The sequence below is a fragment of the Podarcis muralis genome, chromosome 7 (assembly GCF_964188315.1).
Source record: "Podarcis muralis chromosome 7, rPodMur119.hap1.1, whole genome shotgun sequence".
Taxonomy (NCBI): Eukaryota; Metazoa; Chordata; class Lepidosauria; order Squamata; family Lacertidae; genus Podarcis; species Podarcis muralis.
The window spans coordinates 80,865,209-80,888,053 of NC_135661.1; the positions used below are offsets into that span (position 1 = coordinate 80,865,209).

At 47.4% G+C, this 22,845-nt stretch overlaps 1 protein-coding gene across 9 annotated transcripts; it reads left to right on the forward strand.

Annotated features, from left to right (window-relative positions):
- The first annotated feature begins 13,630 nt into the window (after window positions 1–13,630).
- Window positions 13,631–22,391, forward strand: ZNF574 (zinc finger protein 574). 9 transcript variants are annotated; one of them, XM_077932204.1, is made up of 3 exons: window positions 13,631–13,649; window positions 14,441–14,546; window positions 18,942–22,391. In XM_077932204.1, the coding sequence occupies exon 3, from the start codon at window positions 18,954–18,956 to the stop codon at window positions 21,678–21,680; it is 2,727 nt and encodes a 908-aa protein (XP_077788330.1). In that variant the 5' UTR covers window positions 13,631–13,649; window positions 14,441–14,546; window positions 18,942–18,953; the 3' UTR covers window positions 21,681–22,391. The 9 variants fall into 9 exon arrangements, with proteins under 9 accessions (XP_077788330.1, XP_028598139.2, XP_077788323.1 ...); XM_077932197.1 differs by lacking the exon at window positions 13,631–13,649 and adding an exon at window positions 13,737–14,113 and having other exon boundaries at window positions 14,416–14,546; XM_077932200.1 differs by lacking the exon at window positions 13,631–13,649 and adding an exon at window positions 13,737–14,113.
- The last annotated feature ends 454 nt before the right edge of the window (window positions 22,392–22,845 follow it).

Below are 22,845 nucleotides of genomic sequence, written 5' to 3' on the forward strand. Positions count from 1 at the left end.
AACGCTCTTTTTGTTTTTTTGTTTTTAAACTTTTATTTTGTACATTTTTTGTTGGTTTCCTTTATTTTATTTTTTAAAAAACTGGTTGGTATGGGATTTTATTTCTAAATGTGTTTGAGGGGTGTGTTTTTTTTAGTCAATGTTTTGGGGGCTCTTTGAATGTTCGTCTTTTACTTTCAACTCCTGCGAACCAAAGTCTTGCTGTTGCAGAGAAGGAAGTTAGCCATGGCATACTGCGATCTGGTAGAAAATAAAAAACCAAACAAAAGGACAGAGTGGAAAACAGATAAACAAGCAAACAAACAAACAAAAAAAAAGAACTTTGAAACCTTTCTTAAAGGGAAAAAAAACCCTCGACCTCATTTTATCTCCTGCTTTTGCTGTGTTATAGCGTTCAGGTGGGTTTGAGATAACAAAAGAAAAAAAATACTGTGAAACTTTCCAAAAATGAAACAAACAAACAAAAAACAGGAAACACCTAGTTTTAAAAGACTTGAAAAAAAGGTTTTTCATCCCATTATGTGCGTGAGTGAGAGAGAACCGGCGAGTATTTATCTGTCTCTTTTAAGATTCCAATCATGCTATTATGGTGGACATCTGGGGAAAAAAGAAGGAAAAACATTTGGGGAGTCCAATTTCTCTCTCTCTCTCTCATGTGCTACTGAACGTGTTACTAGGTGGAATGTAACTGTTTTAGTGATATTTGTTACTCTTTTTCTTTCTTTTTTTCTTTTTTGGGGAAAAAAATTCTTTTGGGGGGTATCTTCTATTTTTTTTTTATAGAGAAAATTCTATGTTCCGCTTTATCGCTTCTTACTGTATTAAAAAAAAGACAAAAAAACAAACAAACGTTAAAGGTTTGCAACAAAAAAAGATAAAAAAGGGAAAAAAACTAAACAAAAAATCAACAAAAAAAGAAACAAAAACCAAAACGTGTTTTTTTTAAAAAATTGATTCTAGACCAAAAATGACCCTATCTCCATGTGCGGAGCTGAGTGGTGGGTGAATGGCATGGAGGGGAAACAGCCAAGATATATAGGGCAAGCAAAGGGTGATGGAAAGTTGGAAAGGTTGCTTAGAACCTGGAGAGAGGCGTTTCCTTTTTCAGAGAGTTGAAAGGGGAATGACGAGTGGTGATGTGGGCATTCTTCCCTCTCTCTGCCTTCAAAAACCAGCCGGCTGTTTGACCAGAGGCAATAGTGGGGCAAGTGAAACAGAGTGATGTTGCCTGTCTCAAATCACTTTCAACTCTTTTTTTAAAAACGACGACGACGACCGGCTCTCTCCAGTTTTAGGAGTTGGATATATGGGAGGTTGTGAATTTTGCAACTGCGGACTCAAGCCAGAGGGGTACCCCCACTTCTTCCCTCTCTCCCTCACCCCCAAATTGGAGACTGTAAACGAGGCAGAGTTATCGCTAGCTTGGGGAGGAAAATTTTGTTTTGGTTGGTCCAGAGCAGGACTACCTGGGATTCATTTTCAGATTTGGCCACTGGTCTTGTGGGGCAGGATGCTTCGCTGTCTCCGTAGCCATCCTTGCCTCTCTAGTCCACATACCCCCCCCCCAATGGCTGGTAAGAGAAAACAGGCGTGAGATGCCAGGCTGCCCTCTATGAAAAGCCGCCACATCTCTTTGTTCCGCCAACCTCCCGCGCTCCTAGGAGTTTCAGAACGAGGAAGGAAACAAGCTTTAAAGTACAGCTGTAAAACCAAATATTTGCTCACACGCCTCCGTGCCGGTGCCCGACCCAGGGTTGGGGGGGCACAAGGGAGGGGGGCAGGCTAGACCCCCTCCCTCCCCTCATAGTGCCAAGACACCCACCATAAGGCTCTTTGGAGATAGCCCGCCATATACCTCATATACTTTAATGATAAACCAAATAGAAAAGCTTTATTAAGGGTGTGTGCCGGACGGGTCTGTTTGGGGCGGTGGGGATCAGGGGCAGCATCCTCTCCCACCCCCAGGAGGGAAATCAGGAGGACGGCCAGGCCCCCCAAAAGGCGATCCATTCCCTTAAAACCTTGGTGTCCTTTTACGGAGACTCTTTTCCCACTGTGTTGGAAGAGGAGACTCGGCCGCTTGGGTAGAAGAGGTGTCGGAATCGTTGTAGGGGCTAGATGAATCTCAGTGGGTCTTGTTTACATAAAGCGGGTTCTGCCCTAATATAACGGGGTTAATTGCAGGACAGCTCTGGTGCCAGAACCTCCATTCGGGCGCCATCCGACATCCAACGCAAATTCTTGACCGTAGATCCCACTGAAGGCTCCATAGAGCATCTCTCCCATCCTGTCCTCCTGACTTCTTCTCCTGGGTGCTTGTTAGGTCCTCGGTGGCCCGTACCTGGGTCACGAGAGAAGGGAACCTCATGAGGCGCTTCTATACCAGGGAGGGTGTCTGTCACATTTTGATAGCCCTGGAAGAGTGGGTCAAATGGGCTGACCTTTGCATGAGGGATGCTGCTCCAGCCCCCGACTCCCTTACCACCACCACCCCAACAAGACTGGCCTGTTGCTGTAGCCAACCCGGGAGCAGTGGAAAAATCGTGTGATAACTTTGCCAAAGGTAGTTAGTTCCTAGTATTCAATTTTTATTTTTATTTTAATTTTTAAATCTTCCGGGGTCTGATCCTGTCTCGTTAATTTATTTGTAACTGTGGGGCTTAGAAGTGACTTGAAAAAAAAATTAATAATGATGATGATGATGATGATAATGTAACAAATATTCTGAGTGATTTTTTTTTTATTTGTTATTTTATTTGGTTCTGTCGTGGTTTGTGTTTTCTTTTTTCTTGTCTTTTTTTTAAATTAAAAAAACAAAAACAAAATAAAAATCTTGCAACCAAAGATGAGTTGAAAAGGAATTGGAAGTCTGTCATGGTGGCTGAATGGCGTTGACAGTCCTGTGGGGAATGTGATGAATCGGAAACTCCCTTGCTTCTGTGGGATCACATTTTGGGGGGTGGGGGCAAAATCTCCATCTGACTAACGAGGAACGGTAAGGAATCTCCAAGCACTTCCAATCAGATCCTCATGGAGCGCTGGTCATTAATTCTGGCTTTACCGTTACAAAGTGCTGGTTACCTTATCAAAGGGGATGTTCTTGTCTGTATCGACCACTGGCTCCAACAGCCGCTTTCATATACACGCCCGTCAGAAAGCATCCTTTACTTTTCCTCTTGTTTCCAAGCAAGGATTGATCTCCCACTACTAGGCCAGGTCTTTCCAGACAGGAAATGACTCCGCAGGCTGCTTTCCTTCCTTGTCCGCAGTTGAGAAGGAGCAGAAGCTGCTTTGGTTCTGGGGAACAAGAGAGAAAAACAGCATGGAGCCCTGAGTATGCGCTACCTGGTTGGGGAGGGGGGGGTTCCAAATTGTCTGCTGACATTCAACATGCTTCTTGCTTTGCAGTGTAAAAGGGATGTGCAGATTAAAACATCTGATAACGGTTAGCCGGCCAGCGCTGCTCCTGAAGCAGTTTTATCCAGCCCCTGGCTGGTGACCCAACCAAATTTAAATCGAGATGTGCTTTTTTTTTTAAAAAAAAAAAGGTTCCTCCTGGTTCCATTTTTATGGAAAATGAACCTTTTTTTTCCAAGTTGTAAGAAAAAAGAGAGGCTCCATGTTTCAATCTTTGATTTCAGATGTGATGCAGTGACACTGTCTCAGCGATTGTGACCCATTATTGTGAATCTGCTAATGCTAAAAAAAGGTAAAGGACCCCGACAGTTAAGTCCAGTCGCAGACGACTCTGGGGTTGCGGCGCTCATCTCACTTTACTGGCCGAGGGAGCCGACGTTTGTCCGCAGACAGTTTTTCCAGGTCATGTGGCCAGCATGACTAAGCCGCTTCTGGTGAACCAGAGCAGCGCACGGAAATGCCATTTACCTTCCCGCCGGAGTGGTACCTATTTATCTACTTGCACTTTGACGGGCTTTCAAACTGCTAGGTTGGCAGGCGCTGGGGCCGAGCAATGCGAGCTCACCCCGTCGCGGGGATTCGAACTGCCAACCTTCTGATCGGCGAGCCCAAGAGGCTCAGTGGTTTAGATCACAGCGCCACCCATGTCCCCAGTTTGCTAATGTTAGATGGCATCTATTTATTATTGACAGGTTTGGACTAGAGGACCCCTGGGATCCCTTCCAACTCTACAACTCTATGATTCTACAGCTTGACTCTCGGCGAGGTGTTTGGCTGTTGTGGCAAGATATACTTCCAGCCCTTGAGTAAGAATGGAGGAGACCCCAAGAGGCTGGCCATCTTCTTTCTAAGTGTCACACGAGATTCTGGATTTTCTAAGTTACATTGGGATGTCCATGTTATCAAAGGCTGGAGATTTATAGGTGACCCTTGAAGCACAGCAGTTGTTTCAACGTCAACTTTATCTCTCAGAACCACCATGCTTCTATCCCTCACATGATTATTTGTAAATTATTGCAACATATGTTAAAACCACATCCCTTTTCATGATTTAGATCTCAGAGTGGCTTCCTGCAATATCAATATAAAGGTAAAGGGACCCCTGACCATTAGGTCCAGTTGTGACCGACTCTGGGGTTGCGGCGCTCATCTCGCTTTATTGGCCGAGGGAGCCGGCATACAGCTTCCGGGTCATGTGGCCAGCATGACTAAGCCGCTTCTGGCGAACCAGAACAGCGCACGGAAACGCCGTTTACCTTCCCGCCGGAGCGGTACCTATTTATCTACTTGCATTTGACATGCTTTTGAACTGCTAGGTTGGCAGGAGCTGGGACCGAGCAATGCGAGCTCACCCCGTCGCAGGGATTCAAACCGCCGACCTTCTAATCGGCAAGTCCTAGGCTCTGTGGTTTAACCCACAGTGCCACCCGCGTCAATATACAATATGCAAAATTACAAACATAAATTTAAACTAATATATATATATATAACCCCATAAATTTAAAATCTCAGAAATTTTTACCAAGAACATGAAAGAATTATAAAACATCAGATAAGCACTTGTGACTTCTAATGGGATGGAGATCTAAAGATTTGGACCAACAAAACTGAAGACATGTTCTTGACATAAATCCTGCTTCTGATGTTCCCCAAGGTGATCTCATTGATTGACTTGGGGTAAACAGATACAAAATACACAAGTCACATGTTAATTCAAAATCTAGTTTTTACCTGTGCATTATCATTATTTTTTATGCCACCTATTCATATAATTCATAGGGATATAGATTCTACCTCTGTTCTTCAAAATATAACTTCCATCTACTATGTTAAGTTGCAGCAATCCAGTTCTGCAAGGATGTGGGTTGCTGTTTTTTTAATAAAAAAAATTATAGTGTCCTTCAGCATAGCTGTCAATTTAATCATTTAAATATTTTTGCAATAGGTCCCCTTTTGAGGATTTTCCCACGTTTTTTGCATATAAAAACACTTGTCGCAATGAGAGTTTTCAGAATCATAAAATTGTAAAGTTGGAAATGACCCTGGGGGTCATCTAGTCCAATGTCCTGCAATGCTAGAATCTCAGCTAAATCATACATGACAGATGGCCATCGAATCTCTGCTTTAAAACCTTCAAGGAAGGCGAGTCCACAACCTCCCGGACGAGACCGTTCCGCTGTCAAACAGCTCTTGCAGCCAGAAAGTTCTTCCTGATGTTCCCTCGGAATCTCCTTTCTTGTTACTGTATTTGTATTTGTTTTTCCACTGTCTTTAATATAAATCAACAGACATATCACTGGGTCTAAAACTAGCTTTATCTAGAATTGACAGATCTGGTCACATACTTTTCTATGGAGAATCTGGATGACAGTACCAAATGGTTGCATTCAACTGTTCTCTGCACTTTCTTCCATGTTTATGTTTAGACTCACTTTCTGGTGATCCCACCCCAACCCCCCCAAAAACTGCTGTTACGGTGCCAGCCTTTCCAGGGGCAGACAAGTGCCATTAAGGCTTCTAAGAACTACAGTGGTACCTCAGGTTACATACGCTTCAGGTTACAGATGCTTCAGGTTACAGACTCCGCTAACCCAGAAATAGGACCTTGGATTAAGAACTTTGCTTCAGGATGAGAACAGAAATTGCGCTCCGGCGGCCCAGCAGCAGCGGGAGGCCCCATTAGCTAAAGTGGTGCTTCAAGTTAAGAACAGTTTCAGGATAAGAACGGACCTCCAGAATGAATTAAGTTCTTAACCCGAGGTACCACTGTACTGTGACTTTAATTAAAATTATTTTCCTTGCAGGCTCTGCCCCCTATTCAGTCTGCCTCTGAAGATTAAAGACTTGTAAAGTCAACTCCTGGCATAGTGGGGTTTTTTTAAGGGGAAAGGAAAATGAATTAAACAGAGGTTTCCTTTCCTTTCCCTGCCCTTTTGCTTATTCTATAGCAAAATAGCAGTTTTTCACAATAAAAGGAAGAAAAGTAATGTAAACCAGTAATTGAACTTGCCCTCCCCCATAGGGAGAACAAAAGGTGACTAATTAGGGTGCAGTTCATCATTAACCCTTCTGCTATGTTGTTCAGGAAGCGATAAAAATGGCAGAACCTATAAAGAGGTTGCAAACATAGACTCCATTCATGTGGCAGCTCATTCCTTTTCCCAGACTTTTCCCTAACTGCTAATTTCTGCATTATATCTGAGCTTTCACATAACGTAAATGCCACTTCTGGAAACATAGCAGAATATAGTGCTGGTGCTTTTTTCAGTGTTATTTGGTTCCAGGGAAGCTCCATACCCTCCCAATATTTCTCTAATGAAAATAGGGGGCGGCTTCTGTAAATCTGGGGCTGTCCCTGGAAAATGGGGACATTTGGTGGGTCTGCTAAATACAGCAGTTCTCAATGGCATGCTGTTGCTTCCAAATGACATTTTCTTAAGGTTTTCTAATGGCTGTTTCCATGGCTGCTCTTGGTTCCCTTTTTTCATGATCAATTTTAGCCTTTCCCCCATAGAAGGCGGAAGCCCCTCAAATTCCGGGACTTCTGCTGGAGTTTCTCAATGTTAATCAACCAAGGCTAGATTCTCCATATCGTATGTGTAGCAGATGCCTTTCAGAATTATTCCTATTCAGTCCTTAAGCCAACGCTGTAGTTTTCAGATCACTCGACTTCTGGTTGATTTACAATATAATAATATTATAATAATTTATTATTTGTACCCCGCCCATCTGGCTGGGTTTCCCCAGCCACTCTGGGCGGCTTCCAACAAAAACAAAAAAATACACTAAAATGTCACACATTAAAAACTTCCCTAAACAGGGCTGCCTTCAGATGTCTTTTAAATGTTAGGTAGTTGTTTTTCTCTTTGACATCCATTGGGAGGGTGTTCCACAGGGTGGGTGCCACTACCGAGAAGGCCCTCTGCCTGGTTCTCTGTAACTTGGCTTCTCACAGCGAGGGAACCATCAGAAGGCCCTTGGTGCCTCAGTGTCCGGGCAGAATGATGGGGGTGGAGACGCTCCTTCAGGTATACTGGGCCGAGGCCGTTTAGGGCTTTAAAAGTCAGCACCTACACTTTGAATTGTGCTGGAAACATACTGGGAGCCAATGTAGGTCTTTCAAGACTGGTGTTATGTGGTCTTGGCGGCCGTCCCCAATCACCAGTCTAGCTGCCGCATTCTGGATTAGTTGTAGTTTCCGGGTCACCTTCAAAGGTAGCCCCACGTAGAGCGCATTGCAGTAGTCCAAGCAGGGGATAACTAGAGCATGCACCACTCTGGCGAGACAGTCCGCGGGCAGGAAGGGTCTCAGCCTGTGTACCAGGTGGAGCTGGTAGACAGCTGCCCAGGATACAGAATTGACCTGCGCCTCCATGGACAGCTGTGAGTCCAAAATGACTCCCAGGCTGTGCACCTGGTCCTTCAGGGGCACAGTTACCCCATTCAGGATCAGGCAGTCCTCCACACCAGCCCGCCCCCTGTCCCCCAAGAACAGTACTTCTGTCTTGTCAGGATTCAACCTCAATCCATTAGCCGCCATCCATCCTCCAACCTCCTCCGGGCACTCACACAGGACCTTCACTGCCTTCACTGGTTCTGATTTGAAAGAGAGGTAGAGACACAATATATTTGTGTCCTCTCGAATCTCCCAAGAAACTTAGGTTTCCTTTACATACTGAAGTTTTTCAAAGTTCTTCATGACTGAAGTGATCGGAACGGATAAATTTATTTCCAGTATTTTGGGTTTTACAACAGTCACGGCTCCACACTCACTGGGACAGATGGATTTGGATGGAGCCCCCGCCCCGGTCACTATTTGATCTCAAAATGGTGATCTCATCTCAGAAACAGCCTTGTTGCATAAATTCCGGAAACAGCATTCTGGAGGACATGCTGTCATTGCTTGGGGCAAGAGAGCAAAACTGCATTGCTGTTGCGGAAAGTGCCATTTGAGCCAGAAACATGAGAGCTTTTGAAAGGCGGCATCTGATTTCACGACAGGCAAAAAAACCAGGCTGGCTAGGTGACTTGAGCGAGACTTATTGGAGTAACTACCTCTCGTTCCTGTGATCCACCAGCAAAATCACATACAGTATTTGAGATCTGAGGGAATGATAAGAATTCAAGGGTTACGCCCATTCTACTACCAGCAGACAAAACTCACCAAAGAAAGACTCATCTGGTAGACTTGGCTACAGATGGGGCTTAAGTGACTTGCAGGGCCGGCCCTAATATTAGGTAGACTGAGACTGCTGCCTCAGGTGGCAGGTTGTGAAAGGCAGGGAAGAGCACTTAGTTGCTGGAGAAGATAAGAGGAGTTTTCTGGAACAGGCCAAGGGCCTGTCTATTCCAGGATCCAGATCCTGTTCTAAGTGGAAGCCCAAAAGCAGGACCTGTGTACAACAGGATTCTTGTCACTTATGATTCCCAGCAACTGGTGTTTAGAGACATACTGCCTCCAACAGTAGAGGTTGAACAGAGCTGTGTGTGCTGTGCATTTGGCCTGTTTCTCCTAAACTGACCTGTTGTTCTCAGGTGGGTGGAGGCTAATGTCCCCATCACTAGTTTGAAGTAAGATTCAGCTGGTTTGGTTGGCTTCTGCAGACAAATAGGGGGTGCTGTTGTGTCCTTCATCTAAGGTAGCAGATGTATTGGGCTGGCCCCACTGATTTGACAGCTTCCTTGCCATGGAGATGCTAGGGCCAGCGAGATTTTATTTTTTAACAGCAGGCCCTGTATTATTTCTCTACACTTGGGCAAGCAGGCGGAAAGAAACAGCCACATGGCTTCTCCCAAATAATTCTGGAAACTAGTTTGCTAAATGTGCTTGGAATTGTAGCTCTGCAGGGGCTAAAGTATAACAGCTAGGGTTCTTTGGGGAAAGCAACACCTTTTATAGTACAGTAGTATAAAAGTGCTTATGTATGTGACGAACCACACAATCAATGCTTGCTGTCACCCTTTCAGCAGTTTGAATGTTAGTTGGCCCAGTAAACTAATGAAGAGTTTGAAGAAGAAGAGTTTGGATTTGATATCCCGCTTTATCACTACCATAAGGAGTCTCAAAGCGGCTAACATTCTCCTTTCCCTTCCTCCACCACAACAAACACTCTGTGAGGTGAGTGGGGCCGAGAGACTTCAGAGAAGTGTGACTAGCCCAAGGTCACCCAGCAGCTGCATGTGGAGGAGCAGGGAAGCGAACCCGGTTCACCAGATTACGAGTCCACCACTCTTAACCACTACACCACACTGGCTCTCTAATGATAAAGGGAATGATAAGAATTCAAGGGTTATGCCCATTCTATTACCAGCAGACAAAACTCACCAAAGAATGACTCATCTGGTCTTTTGTTCTGCTGGGGGGCTGCGAGGTAGTGGTGGTACCAGATATTTCATAATTTTTGAAAATGTTATGGGATTTCCTCCATTCCAAATTCAAGCATGGCAAACTCCATTTCTGAATTAATAGCTCTCAGCATAATTCTACATAAATAGCATGCTCTTTTAGCCAGATATGCAATTATCTATGTTTTCTGCAGTCTAGTGCTATTCAAATAAATTAAGTTGTACTTTACACCAGCAGACTCCTGCATTTTTTATCAATACCTGATGCATTTCAAACACCAGGAGAAACAAAATTATAGAACAATGCTATGTATATGTTTTGCCAGTTTTAGTACCATTTTAAGAATAAATAACTTTGAAGCATGCAAACATTTAACTAGTAAAATGTGGTTAATTCAATCTGGAACTGGCCTGCTTTGTTTAATTCTCGCAGCTGTACGCTGAAGCCTCTTGACAATTCTGTTCGTCAGTCGAACAAGACAGTGACTTGCCCAGCAGTTGAGTGGTGATTTGAGTTTCCAAGAGGGAGAAAATGCTGTGCTCACATTAACAGCTTAAAACACAGCCCAGCCTCATATAACCAAAATGCTTAAGTCTAATTAATACACGAAGGAATTAATACCATAGAGTATGCTGTCCTGCCAGGCGTAGCTATGTCACTTCCCTTTACCTTGGGAGGAAATGGGTAATCAAGCCCTTGTTCGCTCCCCATTTATCTGAGAAGCTCAGTGTCCTCCAGCTCAACCACATGGCTTTCACCAGCCACTCTTGAGTTCCTATACCAATGCTGTAGTCTAAGAACTTTTACCACTTAGTAATTAAGCTAGGTTTTGCTGCCAGTTTTTCTTATTGATATATGGAAAAGAGCATGAACCAGACCTTTGAAGAGTTTGTAAGTAAACCAAATTTTAACTTATCAAACATGGTTTTTTCCTATGTGGGGGGAAGAGGGAAATTTTGGAACTCGCTTGAAGGGGCATAGTTTAAAGATCTAACAGCTTATGTTTGCACAGTTTAAAGGTAAAGGTAAAGGGACCCCTGACCATTAGGTCCAGTCGTGACCGACTCTGGGGTTGTGGTGCTCATCTCGCTTTATTGGCCGAGGGAGCCGCTGCACAGCTTCCGGGTCATGTGGCCAGCATGACTAAGCCACTTCTGGCAAACCAGAGCAGCGTTTACCTTCCCGCCGGAGCGGTCCCTATTTATCTACTTGCACTTTGACGTGCTTTTGCACTGCTAGGTTGGCAGGAGCAGGGACCGAGCAACGGGAGCTCACCCCGTCGTGGGGATTCGAACCGCTGACCTTTGGATCGGCAAGTCCTAGGCTCTGTGGTTTAACCCACAGTGCCACCCGCGTCCCTTTACTTTGTTACATATTTTGTGCCTTTAGCATAGCTCAATAGCTCAACCAGTAGAGCATGAGACTCCTAATCTCAGGGTGGTGGGTTCAAACCACACCATAGGCAAAAAGATTCCTGCATAGCGGGGGGTTGGACTAGATGACGCCTTGTACAATCCTACAATTCTATGATTCTGCTGGGGTTCTCTCACCAAAGAAGTATGTACTTGAGTGAAATTTGGATCTTGGCATCCAATGATTTCTCCTTTCTATATATATGCTACACACGCACACACACACACAAACACACGGATTGTGGCTAAAGCTATGTGCACACCGCTTTCCAAACCAGCAGCGGAAGAACTCAAGATGCAGAATAAATTGGAGTGTACATGAACAATCTAACACTAACGATAGTCATATCCCTGAACGGTCATGGCTTCCCCCAGACTCTTGGGAACTGTAGTTCTCCCCCCACAAGCTACGACTCCCAGCAACTTTAACAAACTCCAATACCCAGAATTCTTTGGGGGTGGGGGTCCTGCATTGCAAATGTGATGTAACTTGTCAGTGTGGCTTCATTAGAGGGGGTTGGACTAGATGACCCTTGAGAGCCCGCACACAGGGTGGTTGGGCGACAGGAAGCATCAGGGCCGGATTTAGGTTTGATGAGACCCTAAGCTACTGAAGGTAATGGGGCCCTTTGTATGTCCAGCTGTCCTTTGTCAGCAACAAATTGCCACTGTTTTTTTGTGTTGAATACATGCTATATGGTAATTTATGGACCTAATCGGTATCTAAAGCAATTTGCACATGTTGCCATGCAACCAGTCCATGCAGAAATGTTGTTGTTTAGTTGTTTAGTCGTGTCCGACTCTTCGTGACCCCATGGACCAGAGCACACCAGGCACTTCTGTCTTCCACTGCCTCCCGCAGTTTGGTCAAACTCATGCTGGTAACCTCGAGAACACTATCCAACCATCTCGTCCTCTGTCGCCCCCTTCTCCTTGTGCCCTCCATCTTTTCCAACATCCGGGTCTTTTCCAGGGAGTCTTCTCTTCTCATGAGGTGGCCAAAGTATTGGAGCCTCAGCTTCACGATCTGTCCTTCCAGTGAACACTCAGGGCTGATTTCCTTAAGAATGGATAGGTTTGATCTTCTTGCAATCCATGGGACTCTCAAGAGTCTCCTCCAGCACCATAATGTAGGCACCCTATATATAGAAATGAGCAAACTAGTGATATTTTAGGGAGCAGGCTAGCATTAGTTACATCATAGGAGCCTACGCAACACAAAACACTATTGCTGTGTGTTAAGTTGTGGGTGAATATATCAGACGACACAGTGATTTTTCAGACAGCTTGCTTATTCACAGGCCAGAACTGAACTGAAGGGTTCAGCCAACCTGCTTATACAGAGCTCCACTACAACGCAACAGTAACAACTTTCTGTAACTATCCAATCACTGAATATCACTTTCAATTCCTTATTTGCACATGTGGACCAGATGGAAAACTACGGTATCTACAGTATCCCCCTGCTGGCTCAGGGTGAGAACTTTAGTACATAACACTGTGTGTAGGTTTTATTTGTTTTTTTAACTTATATTTTGGAAATGTACATCAAGTGTTTTTTTCCTTTAATTTTTTTTTGGGGGGGGCCAAGAGAGTGGGACCCTAAGCTATAGCTTGTTTAGCTTATATGCAAATCCGGTACTGGCAAGCATGGAACTGTGCTTCAGGAATCCAAGCAACTGAGAAGACCCAGCGTTATTCACAGGTGGACTCCAACTCCCATCAGGCCTTGCAAGCACTGGCCCAATGGCTCATGGGAGTTGTAGTCCACCAACGCAGGGACCCCGATCTGGCGGCCACAGGTTTCTCCGACCTTGAGAGGGCGCTTTACAAGTACTCCGCAGGAAACCCAAGCCAGGGGCACGTGACCCTCGGCACCCGAGAGAACCATCAACGGTCTGAGGAGAGCTTTTCCTAGGGGCAGCTTGAGAAGGGTCTACGTTCCCTCCTTAGGGGAGCAGAAGCGAGGAGGAAGGGTGCCTTGGCAAAAAAAGGGAATATATAAACGTCATTAAAAAAGCAGAACAAATGCTTTTAGGTTCATAAATATCGGTTGACTTCTCCTTGTAATCACTTAAACCGCTATTTAGACGTTTCTGGTCTTCTCAGACACCCCCCTCCCCCGCCGCTTTTTTGGTACAACCCAACTGCCATTTCCCCCCCATTCTCTCTCTCTCCTTCCCGGCCAGCGGGTTCCCTCGCTTTCCCTTCCAGCCCCGCCCACTTCCTCGACGCGCCAGGCGCAGCCTCGCTTCGGCCTCCGGATGACGTCAGTGTTCAGATCGCCTATACGGATCCCGACGGGTTCGGGCAAGGGCTCGCGCGTCGGGTAGGAAGGACGGCCCCGATTGGGCGCGGGCTTGAGCAAGCGGCCTGCCGATTGGCCGCCCGCCGCGACCCAATCGGCAGGCGGTTTGTTCTGGGAGGAGGGTGAGAGAGAAGGCTGGGCTGTGGGGGACAGAAGGGAGGAAAAGGTGAGGGGAGGAGGGGGACTCGGGGAGAGCGCCCCTAGTGCAGGGGGGAGCCCAAGGCGGGACGGGGGGTGGGGTGGGGGTGGGGAAGGTAAGGAAGCCCAGAGCGGAGCCACCGCCCCCCCCACTTTGCAGGGTTGTGGGGGAGGGAGGGGAAGTGGCCCCTCCCGCAAGGGTGGGGGAGGGGAGCCCAGCACGCCCCATGCAAAGAGGGCGAGTGCCTGGTGGATTTGACCCCACCCCCCGTGAAAATGGGGGTGGTGGTGGAGGGGAATGGGAGCCCCCATGCACAGACTGGGAAATCAGACCCCTGTGAAGGGGGCTGGGGCGGAGGAGAAGCGGGGCAGGCGTCCATGTGCAGAGGAGGATGGGCGAAGGGGATGCACAGGGAGACCTGGAGAACTACCTGAGGATGTAGGTTGTGGCCCGTGAAATCGTGCTGCGGTTAATGCGCTAGTCTTGCCAAGGTATCATAAGGCTCTTTGTTGCTGATGGGGGGCGGGGTGGGCAGAGAGAGAGGAGGGGGGGTCCTCTTTTCAGAAGTGAGGTGGAGAGAAAGAGGAGTGAGAGCTGCTGTCAAGGGCAGGATTGGAAGAAAGTGTGAACTGGAGGCTCTGATCCTCTCCTGTGTAAGCAAACAAAAAACTGAAGGGAAGGGTGCAGTCCCCTGATGAGGGGTTGGATGTCAAATCACTGAGGGGTCTGTTCAGCCTTGCAGTGGGGATGAGGGGCTGATCTGCACCTTTGCTTGCTGTCTACTTATTTACAGTCTTCTTTTGAACTCATGTTTTCAGAGGACCGACTTTCTCAGTCTTGGTGTGTGCTGGAGCAGGCAAGATTGGATGTCCTTCTAGAGCCACAGGCCCTTCTGGGGCTGGTCCGTGGCTTTAGACCGCGAAGGTATGTGGGAGATGCACCCTGAAGCCAGGTGAAATACAGCTCAAGCCTCAGAAACAGCTGGTGGGGTAAAAATCAGATTTTCATTTTTTCAAAGATGAATTTAAATTGGAGTATTCCTCCCCCCTTGAAATAAGATTGTTTAATACCGCAACTTACAGTAATTAAATGCAAATAAAATGTATATATTATAATCTTATACAACTGGACTAGTGATCTCCTATCAAACACATTGAGATAAAACCTCATTTTCTATGTAAAAGACATGTTTATGTTAATCTGTTCTCAGGTCAAGACTTATAAAGGTGATAATAGGTCACTGAGAAAAATGATGAATATTTATTACGCTGCCAGTACACTACACAGACATTTACATTCCATCTCATGGAAAAACATGATTGTGACTAGTAATAGCCTTGCTTCTGGAATGTGTTGGACATTCCTGACTGGGATCTAAAGAACAGCTTAAAAATCTGCAGACTATATGGACCGTCCTAGTAATATTGTTGACTTATTTTCTCTGAAGTGACTCCCATGCTAGATCACAACTACTTTTGAAATATCCACAGTATTAAAGCTATGCTTCCCCCCTCCCCTGTGCATCATTTTGCACTTAAATCAAATATTGTTTGTCTTTGTTGCCTGTTCATCCATTAAGGAGAGATCCTTTTGGATCCCCATCCTTAATAATGTAGTGTCCTCCTCAAATAGCGTTTGCATACAGATCCATTGACTGGTTATTTTCTCTGAAACATGCAGTGCACCAGAAATTCAGCTGCAATGTGGCAGTTGGAACTGCTGAGAACTAGGGAAGGCTGCTGTACACTGGAGGACATTTGCATGTCAGTGCCTCTTACATTTGCTGCCAAGATCTGCAAGAAACATCAGCAGCCGCGAGAACCTGGCAGAGGAAGCCCTGCCCTATGACAAACTAATAATATTCCAATTAAATGTTTCCTTGCTCTTTAAATGCATTATAAGCGAGCTTGAGATCTTTGAGTAGCTAATGGGCTATAATCCTAATCAATATTGTCAGTTGACCTAGTCAGATGAGCCACCATGGGGATACAGAGTGCTAGACAATATGGGCCTTTGGTTGGACCTAGCAAAGCTCTTCCTAAATGATTGAAAATTGACCTACTTTCAACTTAGCACAATTGAGTTGTGTGTGCGTGTTTAAATAATTACCTTTACTTTTATTTCTTGATTTTAATTGTAACTATTGGCTGACCCTGGTGTTTCAGGATAAATTCTTTTAAAAGTCTGTTTACTAAACATGCACATTTAGAAAAACATTACTTAACATAGGGGTGTTAGGGGAAGGGTAGTACCTCTGGTGGTGGTGGGGGGGGGGCAGGTTGTGGCTCCTAGAAGCTGTCAGCATGTGACAGCAGCCACACCTCAGGAAATGGCTTCAATTGGCCAGCTAAACCAGGTGAGGGTGACAGGTGGATCTCAAACCCTCTGTGAGTTAGCGACTTCCCCTGCATTCAAAGACAGGCTTCCACAGATTGAGCAGACAAGACCAATAGTCCTACAGTCAAGGTGGTTTCTGCAGGTGCTGTAGAAGGGAGTGCGGGGCAGATGGGGCTCATCAACCTGGGAAGGTAGCCCATCTAGGAGAATGATCCTAAACTTCTGCTGCTTTGTGGGCTATCTTTGGGAGAAGAGGAGGCTAAGGAGTAAACCCTACACAAATCTGGACTGGAGTCCCCAATGCAGTTGGATGGTACCTTGTAGGCTGCCTCCTAACAACTCCAGCAGCCAAGCTGGTGCCAAATAGATCACTCTGCTTTCCTTTGGACCACATCACTGAGGCTGAGGGGGGGTCTTGTCATCTGGGCAGGCCAGGAGCTCCATACATAGGCTTGCGCTTTGGGGTGATCACTTAGGTGTCGCTAACATAGCAGTTTGACTTTAGTTAATTTGGCCATTCCATGGTTCTTTGGGTTTTTTGTAATTAGTGTAAGTATCAAGCCTGTTGGTGATCAAAAATATTTCTTGCTTAAATAAGCCTACTAGTTTACAAATAGTTAATCATTATTTGACAACATTTGTCCAAAATTGAGTTGATCCTTTCTGACCAGTCAGATGCCCAATTCTGTCCTCAAACTTAGCTGTCTCATCGTTTACCCCAGCTCCAGGTGTCTAATGAAACAGAAGCTCATGGGATATCCTAATACTTGTTTCCATCTGTTTTGAAAACAATCCTCCTATTGCTTCTTTTTTAAACCGTTTTCCAATCTACCTATCTTCCCATGCAGAAGCCATAGTGATTGTTTGGATCCTGCTCTTAGATGTGATTTAAATCATTTATTTATATTCAGCCTTTTCCTTGGCAATTTAAAATCATGAAATCACAGAACTCTGATTTACAGTGCAATCCAAATCCCAGAACTGCTGATATGAGTTTGGATTTGGCAGATCTTGGACTTTTCCGGTTCAGCTGTACCGGCTTAAGACCCTCATTCTGACTGAGCCAAAGATCTAAGAGTGTAAGTATTTCATCCCCAGCTCAGCTGGCAGAACTTACACCAGTGTAGTCCCCCAAAAGAGGTGTTTTGAGGAAGTGGGTGGAGTGAAAGAAGGAGAGACTTAACACCTGTTTCAAACCCCATTCAGCTTGGTTGTGTGTCCTACGTCCCAATCCTCAAAACTTAGGCACCCACCCATCTTCTGGCTTGGCCAGCACTTAGTCTCCTCCCTTCCCTTGCCAGAGGCTCCTGAATGGAGTTTGGAAATGGGTAACATGTGCCAGCATAAGTTTCGCCAGTTCCCTATAGTTGGGATTGCTCTGCCACATCAGTCCACTCGCTGCTGTTGGACTCTAGAATTGGGCAAAAAGAAACGATGATACTGTGTGCTAACAAAACAGCACTGAAATCAGGACACAGGTGGCATGACAAGGAGGAGTGCCTTTCTGCTTCGTACCGAAAGAAATGAGAATGTTGCAAAACCACACTAAAGAAGATGTAAACGTGTTTATGCTACATGTTTAAGCCACTTTGAAATCTGTCCATAGTATCTGGCAATTGTACAGCAGAAGGGCTATAGCTCAGTGGTAGAGCACATGCATGGCACACAGAAGGTCATTGGCTCAAAACCTGCCATCTCCATTTAAAAGGTTCAGGTAGCAGATGATGACAGTGATCCCTGCCTGAGGTCCTGGAAAACCACTGCCAGAGAGTAGGCAACACTGGACTAAACTGCGTAAATCCCTGTGTGATTTACTGCCACAACTGTTTGATTCCCCCCCCCCAAACTATAGGTGTTTTTGTGAAATAACTTACCGTATTTTTCGCTCTATAGGACACACTTTTTCCCCTCCAAAAATTAAGGGGAAATGTGTGTGTGTCCTATGGAGCGAATGCAGGCTCTCTGGCTTCAGTGATAGCAACCTGAAGCCTCCGAAGCCTGCGCTCCAGAGGCTTCCCGTTGCTTTCGCTGAAGCCAGGAGAGTCTGGTCTTTGAGGCTGGCGGTGGGGAAAAGCAGCGCTTCCCCCCACTGCCAACCCCACAGGCTCGGGGGGCAGTGGGAAGGCATCGCGCACAGGCTGTGTGCAGCCTGTCCGCTGCTCCCAGAGCTGGGGGGGGGAATCATATTTTTTTCCTTGATTTCCCCCTCTGAAAACTAGGTGCGCCCTATGGAGTGAAAAATACGGCAATTGTTACAAGGGAAGAAGGTCTTTAATGTTTTGTTTTTCCATTCCCTGTTGCAGTAATGCATCAAAACCTAAGTAGCCTTGCAAAGTAACTCAAGTCTGCTTAACTCTCAACCCCACCAATTAAGGTTTTTGCCCTCAGCTGACTAAATAGTCTAAAAAAGCAGTAGTTGACTGACGTACTGATTGATGCTGCAATCTTATACACTCTTACCTAGGAGTAAGTGCCGTTGAACTCAGTGGGGCATCCTTCTAGGTAAGCCTGTATTGGGCTGTGCCGCTTATACATTTTTCTTGCAATTCCTGCTCCTTGCTGTGGGAACCCGTGAAAGACCCGTATCTTACCTGTTTCATCATAGGATGTATTTTATACCAGGGTTGTCATTTGATTAATTGGTCGCATTAATAAATAGCATTTTTCTTTGTATTTAGATGTCTGCATACTTTATCTGATTTTAATTTTGTATTTTTATATTGTAACCTGTCCTGGAACCTTATGGTGAAGGGTGGATAAGGAATATTATTATTATTATTATTATTATTATTATTATTATTATTATTATTATTAATTAATGTGTCTCAGTAAATAGCACCTCAGAATCGGCATTCTGTTTTATTTTTTAAAAAATTTGCAGGCACTGATCAAAGTATTTTTCAGTCAGCGATCCAGATTAATCGCCCAAGTCTAGAACACTGGGCTCCCTAATTTTTCCTTTCTCTTTCTTATACACCCCAGCAGGCTTTCACGATGGCAGAGTCAACCGAGGAGACGCTGCTGTATGTGGAGCATCGCTTTGTCTGCTCGGAGTGCAGCCAGCAGTTCAACTCCTTGGAGGAAGCCCTGGTACATCAGCAGAGCCACCTGTGCTCCCAGGAGCAGCAGTATCAAGTGGTGGGGCTGGCAGAAGCTGGGCTGGTGGCAGGTGGGGAGGCCGGCCTCTACCAGACCGTGACTGTGCAGGAAAGCCAGTACCAATGTCTGGAGTGCGGACAAATCCTCCTGTCTCCCAGTCAGTTGCTGGAACACCAGGAGATGCACCTCAAGATGGTGATCCAGGAGCCGGAACCCTTGGTGAAACTGCTGAGCTCCAGCCAGATCCATTATGAGTGCACAGAATGCAAAGCCCTGTTCACCAGCCAGGATGTGTGGCTCGCTCACCGGCAGACCCACCGGAAGCCTCCTGAGCCACCGGCTCCCCCTCCTCAGAGCCGGGCACTGGTCAACCTGGAGCACTCCTACCGCAAGCCGCAGGACGGGGTAGACACTGTGCAACTGCTGCTGTATGAATGTGGTGAGTGTTTCCAGCTGTTTCAGTCGACGGCAGACTTGCTGGAGCACCAGACCACACACCAAGTGATCCAAGCCTCCCCAGGGACAAGAGCGAGGGAGCTGCCTGCAGCCTGCCCCACGGAACCGAAGGCGCCGCTGCCACCACCACCACCTCCAAGTTTAGTGGCTGTGCACAACGGGGCTGTGCCGCCGCCAGCCCCCACCAGCGTCACGGCCACGGATCACAGCTATGAGCTAAAAAACAACCCCGGGGAGCAGCTTCCCCAGAAAGCGAAGCAGGCCGCCAAGGAGCACACGTGTGCCGAGTGTGACCAGTCCTTTCCTTCGGCCCACAAACTCCAGCTTCACATGAGGAGCCACCGGCAGGGCGCCTTCAAGTGCCCGCTCTGCAGCAAGGTGCTGCCGTCCCCAGCCGCCCTTGAGAAGCACCGGGAGGAGCACAGCGGCGAGTCGCGCTTTCTGTGCATGGACTGCGGCCTGGGCTTCGGCACGGAGGCGGTGCTCTTGTCCCACCGGCGCACGCACTCCTCCAACCCCCTCTACCGCTGCGCTTGCGGGAAGACCTTCATCAACATGACCAAGTTCCTTTACCACCGACGATCCCACAGTGCCAATTCAGCGCAGACCCACGAGTTGCCTGCATCTCCTCCTGAGGAACAGCCTCCTGAGGAGGAGCCACCTGAAGCCTTGCAACAACCGGAGCAGCCCCCGCCACCACCTCCACAACCACCTCCTCCTCCTCCTCAGCAGCAGCAGCAACAACAACAGCAAGAACAAGAGGTGTTTCCATTGGCCATCATCTGCTCAGTGGACAAGACCTCTGCTCCAGCCGAAAGCAACGTACAGGAGCAAAAGCCCTCGGAGTTCCAGTGCCTGCTCTGCAACAAGACCTTCCCCAAGTTGACGCTGCTGCTGCGCCACCAGCGCTTTGTCCACAACATGGAGCGCCGCCACAAGTGTCTGACTTGCGGCAAGATGTTCAAGAAGAAGTCGCACATGCGCAACCACCTCCTGACGCACACCGGCGAGAGGCCGTACCACTGCAAGGAGTGCGGCAAGAGCTTCAACTCGCAGGCCAACCTGCAGCGCCACCGCCTGACGCACACGGGCGAGCGCCCTTACCGCTGCGAGATCTGCCAGAAGTGCTTCACGCAGTCGTCCACCCTGCAGCAGCACCTCCTGGTGCACAAGCGCCACTACCCCTACAAGTGCCAGGAGTGCAACAGCGTCTTCCACCGGCCCTACCGCCTGCTCATGCACCGCTACCACCACACGGGCGAGTACCCCTACAAGTGCCAGACCTGTGGCCGCTCCTTCCTGCTCCGTCGCCTGCTGGAGGTCCACCAGCTGAGTCACACGGGGCAGCAGCCCCACCGCTGCACGTCCGGCTGCGGCGCAGCCTTTGTCACGGCCGAGCAGCTGAAGGAGCACAAGTGCGGCAAGATGAGCCGCCACTTTGAGTGCTCCGTCTGCGGCAAGAAGGTTGGCTCGACGGCGCAGTTGAGAGCCCACGAGCGGCTGCACGGGGACATCCAAGTTCCGGAAGGGGCGGAGGAAGAGCCCCCCACTTTGGAGCCGCCCCCGCCCCAGCCACGCCGCCCCACCGGCCCCAAGGTTTTCGAGTGCAGCGACTGCAAGAAACTGTTCAGCACCGAGACGTCGCTGCAGGTCCACCGCCGCATCCACACGGGCGAGCGCCCCTACCCGTGCCCGGATTGCGGCAAGGCCTTCCGGCAGTCCACGCACCTGAAAGATCACCGGCGGCTGCATACCGGCGAGAAGCCCTTCAAATGCGACGAGTGCGGGAAGGCCTTCACCATCGCTGTGCGGCTGGCCGAGCACAAGCGCATTCACACGGGGGAACGCCCGTACCACTGCGACGCTTGCAACAAGGCTTACCGCTCCTTCTCCAACCTCTGGAAGCACCGCAAGATGCATCAGCAGCAGCGGCTGCAGAACGAGCAAGAGGCCATGGCAGAGGCTGTCGCCGCTGCTGCGGCTGCAGCCGCTGCTGCAGCCGCAACGCCGTCGGCCTCGTCCACGCCTAGTGACCAGGTCTATGGCAACACTGTTACCATTATGGAGACCATCCCTGTGGTGGAGACCATTGAAATCTACCCTACAGATGCCGGGGTTCACTTCGAGAACATCCAGGTGGAGAATGTCCAGATCGGGGGAGTTTGAGTTGGGCTGGGGGGAGCAAGGAGATGCAGCTGGCCACGCTCTGTGGACCGGGAGCTGCTGCTCTCTGGCTCCCCCTTGCTGGGGCTCTAGTGTAGCTGCAACAACTTCTGCTCCCTAGCTTTTTTATCCATGCTCCCTCTGCTGCCCAGGTTTTGGCCATTTCTGCAACATGGCTGCGTCATCTAGACTTCTCCGGTTCTGAAGGTGAACTGGGCTCCCATTTCCTCCCCGTCTGCACAAACACCAGGACACGACATTGGGGTTGGCTTGTGCACTCAATGCCACCGTGGGGTCTGACCCTCCCATTTCCGTTGGGGTTGGGTTCTTTCCCACTCAGTTGTGTGGAACGTGGCTTTTATTTTTTTTAATGGCACAAGCGACCCCTCCAGACTTGAGAATGCCCAACCACAGCCTCCCCCCATGGCTGAGGCCCTTGAATGCTAAATGGTTTTGTTTGTTTCATAGAGTGCTCCAGGGAATAGCTTCCCTGCTGGGGTTCAGTCTGACTTGTAAATACCTCTTGACTGGGTTTCCCTCTTCGCTGTGGGAGCTTCTCTCACTGTTTGCTGTTGCTCCTCTATCACCCACACATATTCCCCTTGTGACCCCTGACAGCTGCTTTTATTTGGTTTCTTGCTAACTGGATTCTTCCCCATGGCTGCAGGAGCATTTTGTTATTTCGTATGAAAATTAAACAGGAATCAAAGCGCTCATGGTTTTTTGAAGTGTGTTCTTTTGTATTATGGTGGTTTTGAGTAGAGCTGGGTGCAGCGTAAGGCTGTCAGTGGGTTAATTTCTAATCACCTGCAATGTTCATTATTTGTTATATTAATACTTAATGCCTTCTTAAAACAGGCATTCTTCCCTCTTTCTCTCTCTCACAGGAGGGAATTTATTTCATTCCATTTATGAATCGCTTCCCATAAAACATCTTGAAGCAATTTAACAAGGTGGCTGTTTCTAATATTGTGCCTGTTGCAACATGTTACTTCGTTATCTGAAAAGGGAAATAACCCTTTCTTCAAAGTGTTCTTTATTTATATGGAAATCTATGCAGATTTAATTGTTTGGCTGAAACTTAACACAATTAATCCCCTGATAACGGTTTTTAAAGCAGACAAGCCCTAAAGTTTTCATGTAATCCTCACTGTAAGGTGCTTTGACA

Coding starts and splice junctions, on each gene's coding strand:
- ZNF574 (XM_077932204.1), top strand. CDS start 18,954: ATGGCAGAGTCAACCGAGGAGACGCTGCTGTATGTGGAGCATCGCTTT.